This window comes from Astatotilapia calliptera, chromosome 8 (assembly GCF_900246225.1).
Source record: "Astatotilapia calliptera chromosome 8, fAstCal1.2, whole genome shotgun sequence".
Lineage (NCBI taxonomy): Eukaryota > Metazoa > Chordata > Actinopteri > Cichliformes > Cichlidae > Astatotilapia > Astatotilapia calliptera.
Genome location: NC_039309.1, coordinates 8,995,066 through 9,018,842, shown reverse-complemented (window position 1 = coordinate 9,018,842; position 23,777 = coordinate 8,995,066). Strand labels below are relative to the sequence as shown.

The following is a 23,777-nucleotide window of genomic DNA, read 5'->3' as shown; positions in this document are numbered from 1 at the left end:
TTTATCCACAATCCTCTGGCAAAGAAACGGAGAAGCGTGGATCGGAGCAACTTTAACCCGGTGATGAATGTGCGTCCTCCTCGTGTGCTGCTGCTCACTCTTTTTCAAAGTGTGCCGACTGAATAAACACTGCTTTGTTTAACTAGGAAATCCCAATTGTAAGTAAATAGTCTTGCTGTGAGGCCAGGAATTGCTGGAATAAAAACCATTTTACAATTTATTAGAGTAAATTAAAAGTGTGTGCAGTCAATATTGAATTGGTGGAAGTTCAAAAGAAGAAAAACAAAACAAAACAGTAAATTAAGACACAAGGCAAATGCATTGACTTTTGTAAAAATAGTGCTTTTTAATATAAATTATTGAAATATTTTAGAAATATAAATATGTGCAACGTTCCTTTTCATTTATTTCTGTAATGCTTTGTCATTTCAGGTATTACAGCTTGTATTGCCAGACTAGTGGCCAGCCTGTTGCGAGAGAGTCTTTATAAAAGACAATATGATTCACATACACGTGGTCCACCGGTGCAACACATGTTTTTAAAAAAAAAAAAAGAAGAAAGAGTTGGTGTTGATGTGACCCAGATTTGACCAAAAAAAAAAAAAAGTGTGCCGCCCTCACCTCGAGTGGCCATGTGAGCTCAAACAGACAAAAACATAAAAGGCTGCCACTCCAATATGGATCACAGGTACGGGTCAAACAGCAAAAGCACTTCCTTTTTTTGATCAAATCTAAGTTTTGAATTCTGGTTTACAAAAGGCTGTTTTCTTTTCTTTTTTAAGAATCACTTGAGGGAAAAGTGTAGTGTATCCTTAACATTCAGACAAGTCCAACTGTTCACTTCTCCTCCTCCAGAGGTTATGATGGAAAAGTAGACAAAAAAGTAAAAAATACAAATCCTTTCTGAAGTTACAGGAGAAGGCAGACAGATATTCAAACACACTGGGGCATTTTAACAAATAGAAATGAGCCGGAGATGATAATCCAAGACAGAAATAAGACTCAGCTAAAATCTTTTTCCCCCTCACACAGGGCAGTTATATTTACAGGAGCGGCGTCCTGTTGTGCTCTATCATTTCCTCTTATCGGAGTTTTTGTTTAGCTGTATACCAGTATGTCTCCTCCCACCTTTCTCCCCCAAGTCTACCCCTCATTTTCAGTTTCCTTCTCCCAATCCCACTCCTCCCTCTGCTTTAAAATCCTCGCCCTCTCCGCATCTTTGGGATCATCACCATTATCATCATTCCCCCAAGGAGCTTTACAGTGTCGCTGACATTTTTCCAGCCAGTCGGGATAAAAATAAGGTCTGCTGTTTTGTTTGGTCCCATGCCAGGGCTTTTGTCCCGGTAAAAAAGCTTTTGTCTCGGCAAGAGCGGCCTGTTTTCTGTCACTGTCAAAGCATACATGCATCTCTGAAACAAAAAGGCAGGGGGAGGGGGGGCTGGGCAGTCAAATGGTTATGGATCAGGAACAAGGAACACATAGGAGAAGAAAATGCTTAGTAATTATTTTTTTAACCTCCCCCCATCCCCCCAAAACTCCCATGCTAACAAAACCTTCATGTGGTCTATATACCTGTGCGTGTGTTTGAGGGTGTGGGTGTGTGTTTGCATATGTGGAGCTAGAGTGCATGACCGTCCCACTCCCCCTCTATGAGGCAACACTTGCGGGAAGCAGCAATGGAAATGTGTGCACCACCACAACACAAACACACACACACACTCACGCTCAGACAAACAAATCCTGTGCGTTCTCTGTACAGGGCCCCCCTCGTTTGGACTTTGCCTTTTCTCTGAAACCCCCCACCCCCCACTCTCTCTACCCACTGCCGTTTGTCTGTCCAGTTGTAAATGTCACGCAGACAGCAGCAGCTTTGAAGCACATTAAACCCACCAAAATATCACTGGTGGTGCATTGATCATGCCTTTCGCTGCCATCGTTAATATTGACCAGTCAGGTTAATCTTCTACGAGGCACTGCTCTGCGTCTCAGTCAGTCATAGGAAACGTTGACCTTTGACCTCAGGCTTCATCTGCCACTCACTTGAGTGGTCAGTGTTTTTGTTTTTGTGTGTTTTTGCAAAGCAGGACGGACGAGGTAATCGTCAGTTACCCAAATCACACTCCTCATCCCCAGAAGGTCAGCGGGTGACCCAGAGTAGATCAGTGATCAGCTGATTCTGGAAAACTGACCTCATGTTAGCACTTAAGGCTCAGTCTGGTCAGTTTATGTCCACACAGACAATCTCGCATTCACCGAGAGCTGGTCCGTGCTGTAATCCTGGCACTTGGTCCATGCAGTAGAACCTGTCGCAGTTCCTGTCAGTCATATAGGAGCATCATACTCCTCCAGGTAGTCTCTAAGTGTGTCCGGGAGCTGCTCAGTCCGCTCAGACGCCCCCAAGCCCTGATTGTTCAGCGTCCTCCTGCACATGTGCTGCAGGCTGGAGAGACAAGTCGAGAGGGGTCGACGCAATTCCAGTGGGATTTTCTCCCCACCGGTATGGATCAGATAAACATTGTGTGCCTTTGTTTTTGTCTCTCCTGGATTGTCCCCACTCGCCCGTTCCTTGGTCCCTTCAGTATCTTGCCCCTTCCCCATGTAGTGTGCTACGAGTTTCAGCACACAGTCAAATTGCGGGAGCTCCTGGGTATTTTGGGGGTCTGGCTGTAGGAAGAAGCCTCCTCCCTCACTGTGGATTCGCAGATTCTTGGTTCCCTTAGTTGTCTGGACAGAGAGTGTGAAGAAGTGGTGGTGGTCTGAGGAGTCACGGACCAGGAAAGTGCCAGGGGGTTGAGAGCGTAGCAGGGAGCTGGCTTCCCGGCCTCCGACAGCTCCCCAGTAAAAGCCACTCTGCTGAAGCTTATGCAGTGCACGCATCACCTGAAACGGGTAAAAAAAAAAAGAAAAAAAAAAGCCATGTTGAATTTCCAAGAATGCCAAAGAAACCACACACACAAAACGTAATAGTTTAGCTAACTCCTCAGATGTGACTGACCTGCTGGTAGTGTTCATGCGAGCTGAAGGGCTTGAAATGATGCGGGGTAAAGTTCGACCCCTGAACCCTGCCCTCTGGAGAGGTGATGCTGCTCATGGCAAGGGGGTTGTGTCCTGCAAAGGTTACCATGGCCATGCCATGGCCCCCTGCCTCTCCCTGCTGATCGAGAGGCAGGGGGCCCAGAAAAGGAGCGCGGGATTGGACAGGTGGAAGAGAGTCGGCAGCAGAGCGAGAGGGGAGACGAGGGGGGGAGCGGGGTGAGGATGGCGGGGTCACACACCGGGTCCAGGGCCCCGGGGAAGAGGAGTCTGATGCATCCAGAGAGGGGCTGGTAGAGAGCACCTATACACAGCTGGAGGGAGACAGTGAGCAAAGATTAAGCACTTCCAGCTATATATAACCTCATCTTGGCTTGCAAATATAGAGCCATAGAGCCTCATTTGAATTTCACTCCTGCATAGGCAGTGAGAAATAAATGGCCACTGTGCCACACTGAAGCTCTCAGTTTACCCCCATAAAAATGCAGTTATGGCGACTGTAACAAATGCATATGGCATGAGCGGGCAGCGAGCAGGCAGGTTATATTTAGTTTAAATGAATGCACTGCTTACTCGTGCTGCTGCACCGTGCAGCCAGACAGCAACTGGATCCTGATTGCTTTCAATTGTCTTCGATCGGGCGCACCGCAACAAGGGATTTCTGAATCGGGGTCACTGTGAAAGAGTACAGCCAGCGCAATTTTTTTTCTTCTATTAACCCCCTCCATTTCTCTTTGCTAAATAGCTGTATTCCTGCTCGGAGGCCCCGTTCTCCGGTTTCACGATGACTGAAAAGGTGTCCCGTCTGGTTCTGGTTTCCCAAGATACCCTGCAGGCTCTACGGGAATTGGAAGTCGGCTTCACCGGACAGTGCAGGCGCCATAGCGACTCAGAACTGCTACGGAGCCACTGGCGTTAAACTCGGTCCACTACTGATGATACTGCGAACCCCCCGAGCATTAACACTTTTAGGACCGTCTTCAGCGAGAGCCCGAGCTGCTAAATAAAACCACAGCGCTTTAAAGTGCCCCATACCCCAGTTTTCTGTCATTTTGCCTACTTTAAGACGATGACCAGCGAACCGCTTTTAAATGTTTTAACTTACCTTGTGGATACACTCAGCCCAGCGCCGCAGCCGCTCGTCGCCAAAAGAAAAGATACGCAAACTACCCGAAAGTAGTGCTTGAAAAAATATTAACTCAGGCATTAAAATCCATAAAAAAGTATCCAAAAGAGCGTGTGGGTTTCCTTACCGAGCAGAGGAATGTGTCGGCAGCGGTATCTGCCGGAGAACTCCCCGTGTGTGTGTGTTGGGGGAGGAGGGGAGGGGAGGAGGTTTACTGGAGGTTGTTTCCAGTGAGTAAAGCCGATGTTCGTAAAGCTCCGCCCCCCTCCGTTCAGAGGTTCTTCCAGTAAACACACGAACGCACGCTCACGCACGCAAAAGAACACACGCGCGGGCTCGCGCCCGCTCTTGGCGGATCGCCAATAAATAATCAGCGTGACCTTTACCGGGCTGTTTCCTGGTACTGCTGCTGGATTCCCTTCTCGACAAGGTGAAAAAGTTAAAAGCTCCACATATGGCACAATATAAAACCGCAGCTATGGCTCATGTTTTAGAGACATACTCCACATATTCTCGCTATAATAACTAACCATAATATGCTTGTACATGCACTGCAGGACCCTTCTTTTTTTCTGCATTCATCTAACACTCAGATCTGCCGTTAAAGCATTAAAAATCCTCAGTTCCATATAAAATAATGCTTCCAAGTGTTGATATCTATGTAGAAATCAGCATTTCCCCCCGAAAATATGGGTTATATAAACATATTCACACCCGTAGAAGACATTTTGTTCTTTCTCCCTAAAGGAAAATCAGCAGGATTGTAATAAAAATCTTATTTACTTTTTTTTGTTTTTAGCAGGGTTACTTTTACTGATGCAGAAGATTGCCAGGATTACCAGGAAAATGCACAGACTTCTGTTAAAGACTTAAACAAAAAATATCTTAATGTATGCAAATATTATTCTTAGTTTTAATACATATCAGGTCTCAGTAATCCCAGATAGGTAGGAGAAGTATTATTATTTTTTTATTTTTAAAAAAGCACCCCTAAATTTGTATCTAGGTGAAAAGTTGTCATAATGCTGTGAATTAAAGTACTCGTATCTATTCAATATTTAATCTGCTGAGGTTGAGTAAAGACTCAAGTATTTTAAAACTGTACCGCAGTGAATGTTACTCTACTATTTATTAAATTTGCTGTAGTTTGTTTGGACAAACACAGAATACAAAAGCACATGTGCACAAATTAAGAAAAAAAGCACAGGTAGAATTTTTTTTTAGGTGTTTCACTGAAATAATCAAGTAACCTACTTTCAAGGTTTATGTCTATTTCCTTGTGCTGTTACAAATCTCTCTGCTGAGTTTCCATAAACAAAGCCTTACCTTAAGGTCAGATATTTTCAAGCTATTCAGCATCAACATGGACTGTCATTGCATTCTCCCTTCTCTTTCTTAACAGCATGAAGGATAAATAGCATCTGACCTACAACAAACTGGCTTATGTTTAAAGATAGGGGTCCCTCAGTCCGCTGTGTCGTGTCCGTGTCAGGAAACATCTGACTTACTGCAAATGCTCTTGAGCAACAGCCTACAGTGTTGCTTGAGCATGCAAATGCCCTATATGTAATGAAAGGTTGAAAGAGTGACTCGTTTTAAATTAAGAGCCAAATCTGTAACTTTAGAGGAGAAAAAGGTTTAAATTTACTCTGAAAAATAGTGAGAATCAATTACAAATGCTATGATTACTGGTCTTTCTTTCTAATATGTTCATTAACAATCCAAGAACAAACATAGGCTGTAAGGCCATAAAAGATATCAACTCATATTTAAAGTGTTTTGAAATCAATAAAGCAGTAAAGTTAGATAGTAGTCCTGATTGTTCTCCATATCATTCTACTGAAACGTACTGCTGCGAGTATTGTTGTTATAAGACAGCAGTAATGAAGATTCTCACGTGCTATGAGCCTTCCAAATATAAACACATACACACACATTTATCAGTCGGCTGAAACAATGCACGTCATGCATTGCATGACTGAAAATCTTCAAGGCACACCTTTAACAGGTAACTGAACAGGAAGATGTGTTACCAAAAATATATCTTTAAGCTTTTCTGTGGTCACATATGTCTTTTTTAAAGAGTGCCTTGGTGGTTAATTTAAAAATGGAGCATAAATAATTTGCAGGTCATTAAAAGACACTTAAAATCACCCCCAAAATCACAGAAAAACAGATCCCAAACCAGCGATATTTAATTTATTTAATTAAAAGAAAAGCACCTTACCTATTACAGTAGGGTCTTATTATTGTAAGGTCTTTACCTTTCAGTTTAAAGCGCCTTCAGGCAAATGTTGTTGTGCTTTGAAGCAATACAAATAAAACTGAATTGAACTGAATTGAAGTTGCTTGGCACGGTTTGAGCTGTCACTACAATCTTGTGTACTGCACAGTGTAGAAAGCGTCTGTGTATGTGAACTGAGAGGGGTGTCTATAAAGTTTTTTCAAACTCGCAGTGCTGCAGCAATGGCGGCTCCCATGTCCTGGAGGAGGCTGGTGTACTCCGTGTACTCACCGGCCATAGCTGGGGTTTTTACCCGGATATCTGACCGGGTGTTCCGTGCACGGGACCGGCGAGGAGGGTAAGACACACGAGGACAAAAGTGCGCTTTTTCTGCCGCTGTAGTGTTACTTCTCTTAGCGCCTTTCTCACCTCTAGCTTGCCTTGCTAGTGTAGCTCTTGCTAATGCACCCATCATCGGACACGAATATTTTGACCCTCTGTTTTCACGAAGTCTTAAAATCCTTTATACGTGAACATGTCTGGCCACCAACCCCGACTTATTTCGAGTGAAAATAACACGTTTACAGCAAATGATAACCATAGTTAGAGTCACATTTAGCGCATCAATATCCAGTAATGAACTTCACGAGACTCAGCAACCATATGGGGAAGTTTTCATAACTGACACGCAGTGCACCATGGGAATGAATAAGAAACCAGCTATGTTTTATTTGTTTTTTTATTTTGGAAATAGCAGTTGAACTTATGATGTAATAATGATAGTCTTTCGGCCTTAGGGGTTGCCACAGCGGATCATTTCCCTTCATCTCACCCTATCTTTAGCATCGATCTCCAGCCCAGCTTTGTCTCCCTGTCTTCACACTGCTCAATCCGAGCTGTCTGTCGGATATACTAATTTCTAATCTTGTCCATCATGGTCAGTGCCAGCTCGGCGTCTTGTCTTCATCTTTTTTTTGGGTCAGTGCCACAGTCTTCAAACCACACATCACAGCAGGTCTCACTACCACCTTCTAATCCTTCCCTTTCACTCTTACTGCTATCCTCCTCAAAAATCACCCCAGGCAATCGTCTCCACCTGCTGCACCTGTCTCATGCACTGACTGTTGCTTTGGATGGTTGACCAACTCATCCACCTTTACCACCTCTACTCCTTGCATCTTCACCTTTCCATCTGTCTCCAACTCTCGAGACACTCTGTCCCCCAGCTGTTCCCTGCTCTCCCTGCATCTCAACATGTTTTGAAGTTCTCCAGAGGCCTGGTAATGAACTCATGTGATACGGGTGTGTTGACCCAGGGTGAGATTTAAAACCTGCAAGGACACCGGCCCTCGTGGACTGGGATTGGGGACCCCAGCTTTAAAGGCTCTGAGCTTTGTGATGAAGTAGAACTAGCTAGTTAGATTTGGGAGTAACAAGACACAGCAAATTATGTCCTCAAAATCCAGTAAGATAAAGTTATCTCGCTTCAGTTATTTTTGCTGTAAAATAAGCTTGTAAAGCATATGAACATTGTCACTAAAACCTGTCATAAATGTTGGCATGAGAGAGTCTGCTATCAGTGTGCGATTGAATGGGGTCTACTTGGTAATTACATGCAATCTGCTTTTGATAATAGAAAAATAAATGGCAGTTGTTTATAAACCTTCAATAATCTGTCAGAAAAACTGCAGTTAGTTACACTGCACCTGTTTGCAGACAGTTGCATCCGATCGGGCGACCTGTGCAAGTGATCATGAGTGCACAACGTCCTCAAACTCTGGGCAACCATTAGTCACCAAGAGTTGCAATTAGTCTATTGCTGGATAGTTTTTCAGTTCAGTTCATTTAAGTTTCCTTGGCTAACGTTATTGCAGAATGGTTAGCCCTCTAATAAAATAAGTATATCTAGTGTGCCTGTAGTGACACAATATTTCCACACGGAATATTGCAATATTATGTTGTCTTTTTCTTTTTTCTTTTTTGGCACCCACCACTGCTGCTCTTCTCTGTCTTGTTTAGAGCCTCTGTGTTGGGCTTCCAGTTCAGCTTGTTATTGATGTGGAAACCCGGGCGCACAGGTACTCCTCCACCACATCAACAGGATAGACAGGAGTTGTATAGCCGTACTCATCCTTCAGTAGTCTATGTGATTTTATTCACATTCAGAAGCAGATGATTCCTCCCAGAATACTCCACAAAATAATATCCTAGTGTTCTGTGCTCCCACTCTCTCCCATTAGTAATAACATAGTATATTGAGTTTTACTGAAAAGCCTGAGGTGTACAAGGCAATGTGAAAAAGCACAATTCCCTGTGGAGCTCCAGTATGGCACCTCAACAAATCATAAAGTCTCAGATACTGCAGACTGTGTGTCAGGTAGTATGCAATCCATGAGATGGTGGACATGATTACTTACATTTCCTGTAGCTTCTCTCTCAGCCGCAGTGGATGGATCATGTTAAATGGACTTGAGAAATCCGTCTAGATAGTAACGGCTACATGCAGCCGTTACTATCTAGATCAGAGGTCGGCAACCCACGGCTCACACGCCCTTCTGCGTCACACGCTAGTACAGAGGGTGAAGCACTGTTTTCACCTGTGGTGTTAGGTTAACTAAGACAAGCCTTGGCTGTGCTGTGGTTGTTTTGTAACGTTGCGTGTGACTAATACTAAACTACTACACCTTTCTGACAACCACCTTCACTCCAGTCTTGTTGTGTGACAGCTAGCACACAGCTGCAACTAAACTCAAGCAGCTGTTGGGGTCTATTCAAATCAACACGTGGAGTGACACGCCTGAGTCGTCTTTAGACTTCAGAAAAAAGAGCTTTTCACTTCAGTCATTTTTCACTTGACAGAACAGGAAAAGCTGAGAAATTAAAAACAACTGTATTCCCTGTAGGGGAGGTAAACAGGTTTTAGGGTGTCCCAGCAGTCATTCATGTTGACTTAGTGGCTTATAAATAGTCTTTGAGGGATGGTTTCAAAAGAAGATAAAAAAGAAAATTGTACCATGTGAAGAATTCAGCCTGATTACTTGGCTGTCATCTTCGTGACGTAAGACATTGACTGAAAAAGTTGGGGACATTCTTCTTTCCATCCTGCTATGATGAGCAGCTTGCCTGTGTACAGTTTTTAGAATAAATCTCTGGATCTGCAGGATTCTCATGGGGAAGACGATTGCGTGGCATATTTGTCACTCTTGTGTACATTATACTGTTCGATTAAATGTGTAAGTGCATTTAAACACCAGATCTATAAGTGCACTTATAGATGCTGCTTGCTTGGCATGCTTAAACTCCACAGCTTACAGATACAGGTACCCAGCTAAGTGCTACAGGGCACCTGTCTATCAAAGCCATGCCTTTAACTTTAAGCCTTAAAATGATACAGCTGTACAGTGATATGAAGGAGTAACTACAACCCCCCAAATCATCTTTTGTGCCAGGCTTTAAATTTATTGTTGTGACTGAAGTTAGAAAATTAGAGCAACTTCTCTGCTGGTTTCATTTTTTTTTAACCCTGAAGGTTTACAACTTGGTGTAGACATTCATTACTTTTTTTTTTGGTGTGAACTGTAGTTCCTGGGTCGAGTCTGCTTCCCAGAAGGAAATAGTTTGTGGAATTTAAAAACGAACATTCCATAGTATATTGCTTTCATGCTTTCTTGGCAGCAGTTTGGGAATGGCTCTTTTATGAATGCTAGAACTTTGGACTTTGTGCACACATGCTGTAACAAGTCCCTAGTATTATAACCAAAACATAGATGGGCTCATTTTTTATTCTTCTACTGGAGTGGCTTTACTTGATTTACAGTTTAAAAAAATAAAAAAATCTCTATTTATCCTATCTGGGTCTGGGTGCTAAATCTCAGTTTATCCTGTTTAATAAAACGAGCCATTTCAGCACGTATACTTTTAGGGTCAGAGCCTTTCTTCTGATTGGCTGCCCTTCACAAACACAAGGTTTGACAAGAGGGGTGGAGCTCTGTATTCACACAGAGTTGTGTACCTGAGAGATGTTTCTCGCTGTGGTGCAATACAGCGTTAAAAGTAGAAAATAACAAGTGCTTAGGGCATTCTGAAGCCTTCTTGAGACTTTTTCATTCACAGGGATACTCTGACTTCATTATTTGAAACGTTTGGCATGTTCAACATTTTTAGGGATTCTTGAGGACCTACAGGTTATGGTTAAATTTGAATTCTTTTCTTTTTTTTCAGGACTTGTCACTTTTCATAATCACAAGCGTTAAAGCTGGCGATGTGACTGACTTTGACAGGTGTGCCAACAGTGGCAGCTGTCTGCTTGCATCTTTAGTAAGAAGCTTTACCCATGCATCAACTGGACCTCCGCCAAGTTTATGGTGTTGGTGCATTTTGTAAATAAATTTGTGCTTCAGTTTCACTTGGATGTGACGAGGATCTGGCTGTGAAACCGCGTGCTCATTGGCTAAGCATTTATCAAAGCATTTCAGTGTTGGCTTCACTGTTGTGATGTGGAATCCGTGTCTGTCTTCTATACTGTCAAAGTTGTTGAATTCATCTTGCTGGTATCTTACAACCTCTCGACCAGTGGTGTCAAACATAAGACCAGGGGGCCAGTAAGGACTTCAATCTGCCCCACTGGACGGCTTTAAAAAATGTCAAGTAGAGCATAGATTTTGAAGTTTTTACTGCATTTTCATACGTTTTACAGCTTTTCCTACCGATAAACATGTCACCCACGGCCGCTAATACTACAACAAAGTAATTAAGTAATAGATAAACATTTAAATGACCGAAAAGTTCCTTTTTTGACTATTGACTATAGAAATGTCTGGGTTTTTTTTTTTTTTTTTTTTTTAAAGGGTCCACATAAACATATCTGTGAATAAATCAGTTTTGTAACTATAGGAGAATCTGGAAAATGATCTACCAGGACCTTTTCTCTAATTTTACAAATCTTTGTTAACCACAGCAGCATTTCTTTATCATGTAGAAAAAAAAAGCTGTGCTATTGACATCGCACTTCTTTTTCTTATATCGAATGTGTGTAGTTAAATGTCTTTACACTTACAGAAAGGGGATTTTCACTGGTCCGACCCACTTAAGAAGTGGGCTGTATGTGGCCCATGATGTGAAATGAGTTTGACACCCCTGCTCTAGACCAGGTTTAAGATATGGAGCCCAAAACCCATGAGTGACATCATAGTGGCTATGTCCATCTTATACTGTCAACTGTGGTTGGTCATCCCACCACGTCCCATTTACGCTAAGTTGGATTAGTATCTGTGGCATCAGTGCTCGGACCTCTTCGTCTTACTCATCTCTTCACCTTTCAGTACGTTTAGTGTTTTGGCTTCTGCAAGTTCTGGATTTACATCTTACGAGGTCTAAAATATAACAAGTAGCATTTCCTGTTTGCTAAATGAATAGGCTGTGGATCAGTTGACAAGAATGAGGATGTAAGTCCTTTAAAATTACAAGGACTTTTAAGTCACATGCTTTAAATCAAATCAGATGCGGTGCATACACATGACGAACTGAACAGCTCCTCTGTTCATTGAAGTCAACAGCTAAAGCCTTGCATTGCTAGCATAGCCTCTAATTCTGTTAAATCAAAGGGAGTTAACTCCATCGTTTGTTTGCTTGTTTTAATCAATTTTAAACCATGCTTTTTATTTGTTTTTGTTTCTAATGTCTCTGTAAAGCACTTTGAATCACCTTGTTGTTGAATTGTGCTATACAAATAAACTTGCCTTGCCTATAGTCATCAGATGGCTTATGTAATTCTTTTATTTAGAAGACATGCGGTGATTATATGCCCCTCCTATGTCTGCCCTTTAAAATAAATCGACTTTGACTTTGTTTTATTTTATTTTTGTAGACTTTTATGTCCCCCTAACATGAGTTGAAAGCTGATATTTTTATATGACGCTGTTGGAACATTAATTGTAAAGTGTGATCTTTATTTCCTCTGTCACACCATTCTGTCTTTTTACAACTTACAGAAAACTGTCAAGGCTTCCTGTCAGCTGAGTCACACAACAGAGCTGAATCACTGAGCTTGATGTGCTCTGTTTGATAACGTTCGTAATTTGCACCGCTGTAAAAGGAGGGAGATAATTTGGAGTAAGATGAGTAGAAATGAGGAAGTTATGTTTCTTGATGTTTTTTATCACTCTTGTGTGTTTATGATTAGACTCTGTGTGACTGTGATGTGACTCTGTAGCTTTTATTGATTATTATTTATTTACATAAAGTCAAATGCCAAAAGCAAGACCGTGTATTTGTATTCTGGTTAATATAAGGTTGTAAACAATGTAAAGGAATGCCAGGACTTCTGACAATTAGCCGATAAGAGTTGCAAGCATGCCTGAGGTTAACACTCCACCCTGTAATTATTTTAATGTGGTTGCATTGTCAGACTGCATGCTTGTGTGAGAAGCACAAAAGAGCCGCATCTTTGGGATGAATGTAGGATGCAGACAAAAGAAAAAAGCACATGAAGGGTTCCATCTTCCCACAGATCCGTGCTCCTGAATACAACTCTTATTTGAGCAGCCATGAATTATTTTCCGTCATACTCAATATTTTCATCAGATAAGCATCTGACATTTTTCACATGTTTTACGGGTTTTCTCAGATTTTTATCAACAGTCAGTGATTCATTAGGAAAAAAACAATCTTGTTTTTCATTTACAAAAAATCAGACTACTAAGGGTTGTAAAGGGCTTTACAGTCAATCCTGAAATTTAGCTTTGATTAGTCATGTTTGACTGATTTGTTCCTAAATTGAGCTATTTTTAGACAGTCGTTCACAGAGTGGCCTTTGAGTACCTCTCAAAGACTCTGCCTCCTTTAAAAGAAATTTTTTTTATACACAGTCGTGTTACTAATTTACCAGATTAGATGGTTGATATTGCATATACTTTCAGTTATGCCAAACATCATAACAATAACATTTTTTAACTTACTTTTATTCATCCATAAAATATATTACCAAATGTAAATAAGTGCAAAGTGTACAGTCAGAAAACTTATTTGAACCCCTGCTGATTTTGTAAGTTTGCCCACTAACAAAAGAAAGTTCAGTCTATAATTTCAATGGTAGGTTTATTGAACAGTGAGACAAAGAACAAAAACCAAAAAATCCATAAAGATGCATTTCAAAAAAGTTATAAATGAATTTTTTATTTCCATGAAGGAAATAAGCATTTGCTCCCCTATCAATGAGGAAGATTTCTGGCTCCCAGGTGTATTTTATACAGGTAACGAGCTGGCAGCCTTCTTAACTTGTTACCTGTGTAAAAGACAACGGTGCGTAGAAGAAACAAATTTCTCCAGATTTAAAACTGTACCATGGCCAAGACCAAAGAGCTTTCCAAGGATGTCCGGGACAAGATTGTGCACAAGGCTGGAATGGGCTAGAAGACCATCGCCAAGCAGCTGAGATAGTGACAATAGTTGGTGTGATTAATGGCAAATGGAAGAACCATAGAATAACTGCCAAGCTTCCTAGGTCTGGAGCTCCACGCAAAATCTCACCTCATGGAGTTTCAATGATAATGAGAACAGTGTGAAACCAGAAGGAGAACAACTCTGGAGGAACTTGTGAGTGATCTAAAGGCAGCTGAGACTGTAGTCACCTAGAAAAGAGTTGGTAAAGCAGTTGGTAACTGCAGTGCCTGCAAGGTCCCTCTGCTCAACAACTGCTTTTTTTTTTTTTTTTGACCCTATGCGACCTATATCCGATCATGGTATGACAGTGTGAACGGCACAAATCCAATATTTTCAAGTCCGAAGTCTTTATATTAAGGGCCATCAGTCAAACAATGTTGTGTGTTCTGGGTCTAAACAGAGCGCGTTGTGTGTGACGTCTTCTTTTGTGCATGCGGGCTGCTTTGAGCGTTCACAATAGAGCGCGTTTGCTGTCGCATTTTATTTGTAGTGTGAACAAGCAGACAAAAAAATCGGATTTGATCAAAAAATCTGAATTGAGCATTAAGACCTGCAGTGTGAACGTAGCCTAAGACTTCAGAGGGTGAAGCAGATTTCCTTGAACTGGAATTTGCACTCAGCTGATTAAATGGAATAAACAAATGTGAAATGAACTCGTCATTCCCCAGCCTGGCTGGAAGCAAATCTGGACTCTAATGAAGTAGCAAAAGTATAGAAAAGGGATTTTGCTGAGATGAAATGCAAACCAGTATGTATGGCACAATCGTTGTAAGTCCTGGATCCACCAGGTGTGTTTTGACATTACACAAATTTTCCTGTGTGTTGTTCCAACCTTCTTGAAACAAGCTGCTGGCTTCAACTTCAAAATGAGCTCTAGTTTCCAAAAAACACCGACACTGATACGTTTCCTTTTGTGCCGGTTTCAAATGATTCTGCAACTGAAGTGAATTTGAGCCAAAACGTTTATTTTGGCAAGCTGCAAGTTATACTTAAGTATATTCTCTGTTCATATATTCCACATTTTGATGCCATCACTACAAAAAAAATATTTTCTTGGCCCTGAGAATGTTTTAAAAACATTAAATTGTTTAAAAAAAAATAAAATTTTGGCCTTAGAATTGTGGAAAATAAAATGCTGATTGGTGACCCAGTTTAAATAATAAAGTAGCAGTCCTTCTTACTGACAGGTGTTTCTATGATCGCCTCTCCATATTTTATGGCCGTGAAAAAGGCTAACAGAAATAACTGTCTGTATAATGTGACAGAACCCAAAGACCCTTTCACAAAAGTGATGAAATCAGTGAAAAGTGATTTCAGCACTTCTCTGAAACGGATTAAAAATGTAACTTCTTGTGCTCTTTAATTAGATTTGACCTGGTGTACCTAATAAATGGGGACTTGGGCGTGCTCTGAGTACTTGTAGAAGTGAGTCTTACTACTCAGCAGCCACCTTCATAACAACTTTATGCACTTAATTTACATAATGCTTCAAAATAATTGCTCATTATCTTTATTTCAAAGGCCACTGGGACATAATAACTCCATGTATAATATCATGAGTTAAACCTGATTTAAAAAAAAAAGAAGAAGAAATTTGCTGATTTTGGCTTAAAATAAGATTCTTTGTTAAACTTTTGCTCCCCTGGATCTTATACTTGTACCGCCATCTGTGCTGCTGCAGAATTCTCTGCTAGATTTCAATTAATCATTTATCGAGTGCCATGTCCTCTCTTGTCTCCGGTGTAACATCCTGGTTATTCCTAATTTATAGGAAGTTTTACTGTAGTGTGTTTGTGTGCTTGTCAAAAGCTCTGACGTCATTGACACTTGAGATGCTGAAAGACGGCACAAAAAGACAATACCTCCAAAATGATTCTCTTCCTGTGATCGTCTCCACAAGTAATCTGGGCCACAACAAGTAGATTTTCCTTGAAATCCACATGTAAAGCTCGATTTTCTTACACACTTTTAAAGGGAAGAATGCAAATGGATTGACAAAACTTTTCTAGTGTTGCTGACTAGTCACTTGCTTTAGACTACAAAACATTACACTGAGATTAGCAATTTTAAAGCTTTTAATACAGATTGGGTTAAATAATTTTATAACCTCGATGTTGACACCGTTCTGTAGCTTGATGGAAAATACATGCTGTGTAACTTTCATGATGATTTCAAAGTTCACCGTCATTCCTGGAAGCAGCAGCTTGCATAACAAAGTCACCACAAGGTCCACCTTCAGAGGAAGAGTTTGATAAATGATTGAACGTTTCAGCTGCTGGATGAGATTGTTGCGTCAGCCACTTAACAGAAGAACAATTAATCTTTAACTCATTTTGAAATATAACTTCCTCTGTAATTTTGGCAAGCAGAATTTATATTCACAGTGGTGAAGGTGTTTCTAAAATTTTGTACAACCCAAGTGAATAGTATTCAATTTAAGTACTTATTAAAACACAGATATATTAAGAGTAAATTAATTAATTTCGCTTTACTGGTTGATCCTTTCCCAACCTCAGTTAAGGTCACAAGCTCTGGGTAGTGAACTTAAGAGGTGAGGAGCTCACCTACTCCATCTCCAAGCATGAGCAGCTGATTAGCCTCAGCATCTGACTAGGATGCCTAGGTGTCTCTCACCCCAACTGATGGCCCCTGCGGAGGTTTCTTCCTGTTAAAAGGGATTTTTTTCCTTCTCTCTGTCACCAAAGTGCTTGGTCATAGGGGGTCATGTGATTGTTGGGTTTTTCCTCTGTATGTATTATTGTAGGGTCTACCTTACAATATAAAGCCCCTTGAGGCGACTGTTGTGATTTGGTGCTGTACAAATAAAATTGAATTGAATTGAACTAGGTGGTGAGCTGTTTCAGTTATGTCCTACCAGGAGGAGGCCTTGGAGCAGACATGTTGAGGGATTACATCTCTTGGCTGGTTCGGGAACTTTGGTGTCCCTGCCCAAGAGCTGGAGAGGAAAGACTCGGCGTCTCTTCTTGGATGGATTATATTAATTATAAATCTGTATGTTATTTAATAATCAAATAATTGCTGTCTATCTGTAAAATGGCCGTCAGGTCATTAACATAATCCTTTGAAAGCGATGGGAAATTGTGCAGATTTAATGTTATGTTTAATATACTTTTATGGAAAACAAAATGGTGTCATGAGTTGCCAGCCAAATAATATTCAGTAGGTTTGTTACAGGTTATCATCAAAAGGAAATGATAAATCCTTGGATGTGGGAAACTGTTCTTTTTAAAACTTCTTTACAAACTTTGTGTGTGATTTAGGTTCCCTACGTCACTACAGCTCTCATTATGACGTCATCTATTTAGTTATGGTAAAAACATTACTGCAAATGCAGCCGCCTAATTACAAATCTTTGCTCGAGGGATTCTGCTATTGATGATCACCTGTAAGACATAAATGTAATGGAATGTGGTGGAGTGTAAATGGGAGCTGAGTTATTAATTATTGATAAGTTATTATTCGAGTCATATGGATTGCCTTGAACTGCCAGCTGATCGAGGCACCAATTGAAATCATACAAGAGCTCTAAGCTGTTATGGAGCGTCTGTTCTTTGATAACTTGATTTTTATGCCTTTTTTATTTTTCAGTTTTAACCCGCCCCTGTGGGGTTGAAAGAAAATTGATCAGACTATTTTCTAGTTGCTTTGATTAGATCATTATCAACATGAAATGAGTTTCCTGCTCTACTTTCCGTGTTTCCTGCAGGTCCTCCGTGCTCCTTCTTGCCCCTCTTCTGGCTGAAACCGACCCAGCCCCTCATCGCGTCTCCAGGCCCACCAGCTCAGCCGGAGCCCAGCAAACAGAAGGTCTTTGCAGCCACTTCCGATGGATGGCAGAGCATGTACCAGCCTTCCGGGTGCCAGGTTCCCACATCCACATTCTGACGTCACCTGACCAATTCTACCAGGCAATGAAGGTCTGTCTCAGAGCATGTTAGCTGGTTTGACTACACAGGATTTATTTTAAAAATGAGAACAAAGCTCTAGTCTGTTCAATATGAAACTTGATAGATGTGTGTTGACTTTTAATACATGTATCACTATGAAATTCCACAAGGTAACCAAGGAAGCGTTATTATCACAGTAGACTCTTCTCTGTGTACTCTGCTGCAGTGTCCACATTGCAGGTGACAATGATTAATTGTTCAAACATGTTTTAGTTGATGCTGACGAGAACTTGAGGAGGAAACTGGCATCCAGACATAATTTTTCTGGTATAAACAATCTGGAAAAACAAGGTACTTTTTAAACACTAAAATAAAAACTTGAGGTCACATGTTAATTCCCGTCTTAAGAAGATGATATCAGATTCACGTGTTCCCATAATGTGGTTTAAGTTTCAGTTCTAAATACCTCACATTCAATGTTCCCTCTAATATTTCACGTGTCTGAGCAAACACACAAACTCCCTGAGCGGTCCCTTGGACCACTGTGAGCAACAGCAGACGTGTACACTGTGGTCACGCCAGCATCAAATCCATCCAAGTTACATGGTTTATTAAAATAATCAAATTACAGCATTTATGTTAGACTACTTTTAAGTGCTTTAGCCCACTTACAATGAAAATTAAAAAAAAATCTTGTTCATGACCTGTGTAGTATGTTAACACTATTGGAAGTAAAAATAACTCCAATTTTGAAAACAAAACTTTTTTAAATTAATTAATTAATTTTTTTTTATAAAGCGTCTGTAGTCTGGGAGAGAGTCCTGTAACTCTGTCTGCAAAATACAGTAAATAATGACCAATGTTGGGCAATTAATTATATAGTTACTTCTTCAAAAAAAGTAACTGAGTTATGCAAACAACAAAGTTTTTTGCAGCTGTTTACCTAAATATTCAGCCAAAGCATTTTCTAAATAAACATTTCAAACTATTTACAGAACAATCAGAATCAGAATCAGAAAGAGTTTTATTGCCAAATGTTGAGCAGGTTTACAACATTAGGAAATTGCTGCGGTGCTTCAGTGCAAACATACTGTCATAAATTGCGCTTAAATAGACATGAAAAAATAAAAGTAAAAATAAGAATTAAAAGTGCTACGTAGAAAGATATATACATGAGTGCAGGTGGTGATCAGTGCCAAAACATGGAATGATGCAGTGAACACAGCGTAGGGTCATGTGTTAGTGGTGGGAACAGTCGTACGTTTATTGTTCATGTGTCCGACAGCAGAGGGGAAGAAACTGTTCTTATGGCGAGAGGTTCTGGTGCGAATGGACCGGAGCCTCCTGCCTGAGGGGAGCAGGTCAGCTGTTCTGCATCAAATTTGATGCCACACAAATTATTTGTGCCACTCCAAAAAATTATTTCTGTCCACTATGAGATAAAGGAGAACAACAGCCTGATACCTGCAGGCCTGACAACAGGAGATATATCACTCCTGTAACACCTGTAACATTCAGCAGTCGCCTCATTGTTCTGACACACACAACAAAACTATTGACTACACTACACACTAACTACACAAGATTTGCGCTAAACATCGCAAATCTCTCACATCTCAAAACACCGCCGTCACTCCTAAAACTTCCCTCCTTCCTAAACAACTGGTCATGGCCATATTGTCATATCATTTTTTTTGATTGGTCGACATGGTACATTTTTCCACCAATAGGAAAGGCTGTTTTTTTTTGGTTTTGTTTTTGCTCACAGGTGGAGAGTGCTTTCCAGCGTTTTCCTTATGAAACGCCATTTTTACCGTTTCTTCCCGCAGTAAATATAAACAACGATAGTATTCAGGAAGAAAACCAAGCATTTCATATATTTTTATCATAACTCTGATTTTACGTGGCCTATCAACACAATTTAAAAACTGGTATAAAGTCCACACTTTTCCCGTCAATTGTTCCGTCTGTCCTGCTCACATCTCCAATGGTTGTACACGTTGTCATTAACGTGGCTTCACTCCACATCAGCCACGCCGCTTTGCTAGCCAAAACACCGGTGTCGGCACATAAGGACGCTGTCATAGCCTGTCAACGACGTTGATTAGCTGCGTATATACGAATGTGAATCACATTATTGGCTGGACTATGGGATAAGGTGGCATCGTTCTAATCCCATACGGGAGCAGCCTGTCACTTACTAACACTGCAAAACAGAATTGTTAAAGTATTAATTTTAATTTCAATTCAGGTTGGATTTTTTTTTTTTTTGTGCGCAACGCAGATGTGCCAGCAGTGCGCAATTGCGCATGCGCGCAGATTAGAGGGAACATTGCTCACATTGTTCATTTTTTATTCTGGTTTTAACACTCTACAAATGGGTTCTTTTAGTTTCAGTAGTTTTAAATGTAGATGTCGACATCTTTCCTTCTGCTGCCGTGTGTAACTTTTTAGAAGTAACTATTTATTACACAGCGTGCTGCGGGGAAAAGCCTGTTCTAACGTTTGAGTCTAAGGTTTATTTTTTAGCACCTGGGCCCTATTTCAGGAAGCCGGTTTAGAAAACTCAGAGTGAAAAACGATACTCAGGGTTGAGTAACCCCGAACTGTCCAACTCGGAATATTCGGTTTCAGAAAGGCTGATAACAATTAGTTCAATCAACGCGGAGTTGCTTTAACCCCAAGTTAAACGCGCGCACGAGGATACATAAAGCCCTGATTAGTGGAGCACAGATTAAGCGAGTCACCATGGAGACGGAGGGAAAGAAGGCGCGGTCAATGTATTTTACAGCACTTGAGGCCGAAATTCTGATGGCAGCATATGCCGATAACATGCAAATTTTGCGGAAAAAAAGTAACACAGCCTCAGCTGCAAAAGAAAGGGTGCATGCATGGCAAAACATAGCCGACAGAGTCAATGCGTGAGTATTAATTTAAACATTGATCTAGGGATTTCCACCCATTTAACACGTTATTTTATTATATTTTATTTTATTTTATATTTTATACATTTTATTTTGTGATGTGACGTGAGCGCAGGTGCAACCCAACAGGCCCCAAACGTTCCTGGCAGCAAGTAAAAATGAAATATAAAAATATAGTCCAAACAGGTAAGGTGTAATTGTATCATGGGCCATAGTGCTTGGTCTGTTTGTCCGATGTAAATCAATTGCAGTTAGAGGCTACATTAATTTCCCCTCTGTAAGCACTTATTGAAATTATCTGAGCACATTACAAGTACATATTTGCTTACTCTGTATGCTCAAATGTGACCCATTATAGCCAACAGAAAAAAAAGCGGAGGCCCGAAAAACAGGTGGAGGTCGTCCACCACCACCACCACCACTCACAGAGGCTGAGCAGTTGGCTTCCATATTTGTGATAATGTTGGCAGCATCACATATGATCTTCACAGTGCAGAGAACACAAATTAGCATCCATTACCATAATGAAATAATTTGTTAATTTGAAATGCTACAGGGAGCTATGTACCTGTACATTAATGCTGTGGAAAGACTTCCTGTTCACATAGTCTCCTTCATTTACTGAAGGAGCAATGATTGGAATGTGAGTGCCATCTATACAGCCAATCACGCCTGGGAACCGTGAAAATAAATGTAAAATTTAAGTAGTAGTTCAAATATCACCACATCATGAATTAAGTTTCGTTCATCCTGCTACCTGCAATTTTGTGGCATCCCTCTTTGATAAATCTTGTGGGTCTATGGAACACCACAAACGAGTACAGGAGACGTTTCAGTGCAACTGTAACATTCCTGACTGCCCGACAGACGGTAGCCTTGGAAACGTGCTCAGCGTCACCAATATTATACAGAAAGCTCCCGTTTGCAAAAAACCGAAGTGCAATACAAATAATATGTACAGAACTGAGAGCATGTCCGCGATGTGTCACATGAGCAATATTAGGCCTGAGGATGTTATTCAAATAAATTATAGATTGTGCTGAAAAACGGTAACGTTCACACAGGAAATCATCAGGAAATGATAAAATGTCCAAACGCGCTCTAATCACTCTCTCCCGGCGGAGAGCTCTGCGGAGAATTTGGTCTTCAACATCTACTGGCTCTTCAAGGAAGGGGCATGCCATGTCTGACACTTCCTACAGTCAGGTTTCTGACAAAGAGGCGGAGAAGGTCAGGGTTAGTTGAAGTAAACCTGCTAGGGGGCAGGTTAGCTTCACGGAGTGTGTCGTCATAGTAACTCACTCAGAATTAATCTAAACTCGCTTTGTGAAACCGAAAACCCAGAGTTTTCGTTAACTCAGGGTATACTTACTCAGAGTTTGCACTAAACCCGCTTCCTGAAATCGGGCCCTGGCGGCTCTTTTTTACTTCTCATCCGTAAACAATCTGCTCTTTCACGTGATTCAGTTTATTTTGAAAAGTCTCAACAGGATCTTGAGCTTTATTGTGAAAGGTTTATGTGGAACATAAACAAGCGGACACTCGATGGTGTTACCGTCTTTGTTGCTAACCACAACGCATAAAAACAGGCGCTTGTCCGTCAGTAGTGTGGTTATATAAAATATAAGAGAAAGAGAAAACTTTAAGAAATGAATATAGCCACTACAGTGACCATCAAAACGATGAAAAAATATTTTGCCGTAAACAGTTTTTGTGACATCACGAAACAAACGATAGCATAAAATGAAACATAGACGTTTTTATATCGTCATCCGATATATATCGTTATATTGAACAGCCCTAGTTGGCTACTTCGCGGGTTTCACCTGTCGTGGGTTATTTTTAGAATGTAACTCCTGCGACAAACCAATCAGCACTGTATGTTTTTTCAGTCTTAAACGAAGGATTACATGCTGGAGTAAATGGTGCCATTCAGTTATAGTGTGAGAAAGACGAGATATGTGAGTTGAGTTTTTTTTATTTACGGCTGTAAGTAGGCTCTGTGCCCAAACTTTATTTACTTCTGAGAAGTTGAGACTCGTCCAGGAAGTATATTTCACACATAAAATCCACAGTTGCAGGCTTTGCGGCTGAAAAATGAAGCTAACATAGAATTGCCAAAAAGCGGTTTCTGGAATTGGTTTCCAAAAGCAAACCGATCCCCACCGATTCTCATCTTAGAATATCCCGACTACAGCTGTAACTAAAACAAACAGTTTACAATCTGGTACAAAAATGTTCTATCTTTTATAACAAATTTACCCGTCCATAAACATTTGATTACTTTATTTTAAATAACTTGTCACTTTACATTTTGTTAAAATTAAAGTTGGTATTGCGAGTGAATTGTCAGCTTAATTAGGAACTCTCCACTGTGTTTGTGGCGTTGGTGCCTTTTTGAAGCATTTTAACATAATTGAAGATAGAAATATTAGGGGTGCAACGATACACAAAATTCAGGGTTCGGTTCGGTTCGATACTTTGGTGTCACGGTTCGATATTTTTTCGAAAAAATGTTCATGCTTTTTTAATTTATTTATTAAAATGATAAATATATATTTTAACTCAAACATAACAGTTTTTTTTTTAAATGTAATGTTGCTGAAACAACAAAAGGATAAAATAATAAATCTATCTGATTGAGAAATCACTCATCTTTGGAAAAGAGAGTTTATTACAGAGAAATGGCTCTTTCCAAAATAAAAGCTATACTATACGCTTCTTCTGGGCTATATTCTCAGCAGCATATTAAACATCTCAGGTCCCCATAAGGAGAATCATGTGCTAACGGCTGTCTAAATGACTCTGGTGAAGTTTGTAGCATGCATGCTTGTTGTTTTTGTCTGCTTCCACTTGTCTTTGCACTAGGATGATGTCGGCGTAAATGTGCAGTCATATTCGTTGTGTTCCCACTAGTGCTGTCAGCGTTAATCTGAAATGACGTTAACACCACAACACGGCAAATCTCCGTTAACGAGCTACCGCGGAGCGCCCCGTGCGTGGGGCGTCAACACGTTAACAAGCAAACTGCGCTAACACACTAGTTCTCACCCATGTAATTGAGCATTGCGTGGCACATCCGACATACTGTTTTACTTTTGTCCATGACGCGCTTACCT

The 23,777-nt window shown here is 40.7% G+C and overlaps 2 protein-coding genes across 5 annotated transcripts in view; one reads left to right on the top strand and one right to left on the bottom strand.

Annotated features, from left to right (window-relative positions):
• Nucleotides 1-321: 321 nt before the first annotated feature.
• socs3b (suppressor of cytokine signaling 3b) lies at nucleotides 322-4,446 on the bottom strand. 2 transcript variants are annotated; one of them, XM_026178339.1, is made up of 3 exons: nucleotides 4,290-4,446; nucleotides 2,999-3,350; nucleotides 322-2,883 (listed from the first exon to the last, which is right to left on the bottom strand). In XM_026178339.1, exons 2-3 carry the CDS (start codon nucleotides 3,131-3,133, stop codon nucleotides 2,326-2,328), a joined length of 693 nt encoding a protein of 230 aa, XP_026034124.1. In that variant the 5' UTR covers nucleotides 3,134-3,350; nucleotides 4,290-4,446; the 3' UTR covers nucleotides 322-2,325. The 2 variants fall into 2 exon arrangements, with proteins under 2 accessions (XP_026034124.1, XP_026034125.1); XM_026178340.1 differs by lacking the exon at nucleotides 4,290-4,446 and adding an exon at nucleotides 4,142-4,283.
• A 2,143-nt stretch (nucleotides 4,447-6,589) lies between these two features.
• pgs1 (phosphatidylglycerophosphate synthase 1) overlaps nucleotides 6,590-23,777 on the top strand; it is a 51,153-nt gene continuing 33,965 nt past the window's right edge. For all 3 annotated transcript variants that reach the window (XR_003273212.1, XM_026178326.1, XM_026178327.1), the window contains exons 1-2: nucleotides 6,590-6,744; nucleotides 17,554-17,764. Coding sequence is in view for 2 of the 3 variants with exons in the window: in XM_026178326.1 (XP_026034111.1) it covers nucleotides 6,629-6,744; nucleotides 17,554-17,764 (327 nt within the window). In the remaining variant the exon portion in view is untranslated. The remainder of the gene's footprint in view (nucleotides 6,745-17,553; nucleotides 17,765-23,777) is intronic.

Excerpts from the sequence above, each read along its gene's own strand:
- socs3b (XM_026178339.1), bottom strand. The coding sequence starts at position 3,133 with ATGGCCATGGTAACCTTTGCAGGACACAACCCCCTTGCCATGAGCAGC. Across the intron at positions 2,884-2,998 it reads CGCATGAACACTACCAGCAG|GTGATGCGTGCACTGCATAA; the intron begins GTCAGTCACATC and ends TACCCGTTTCAG.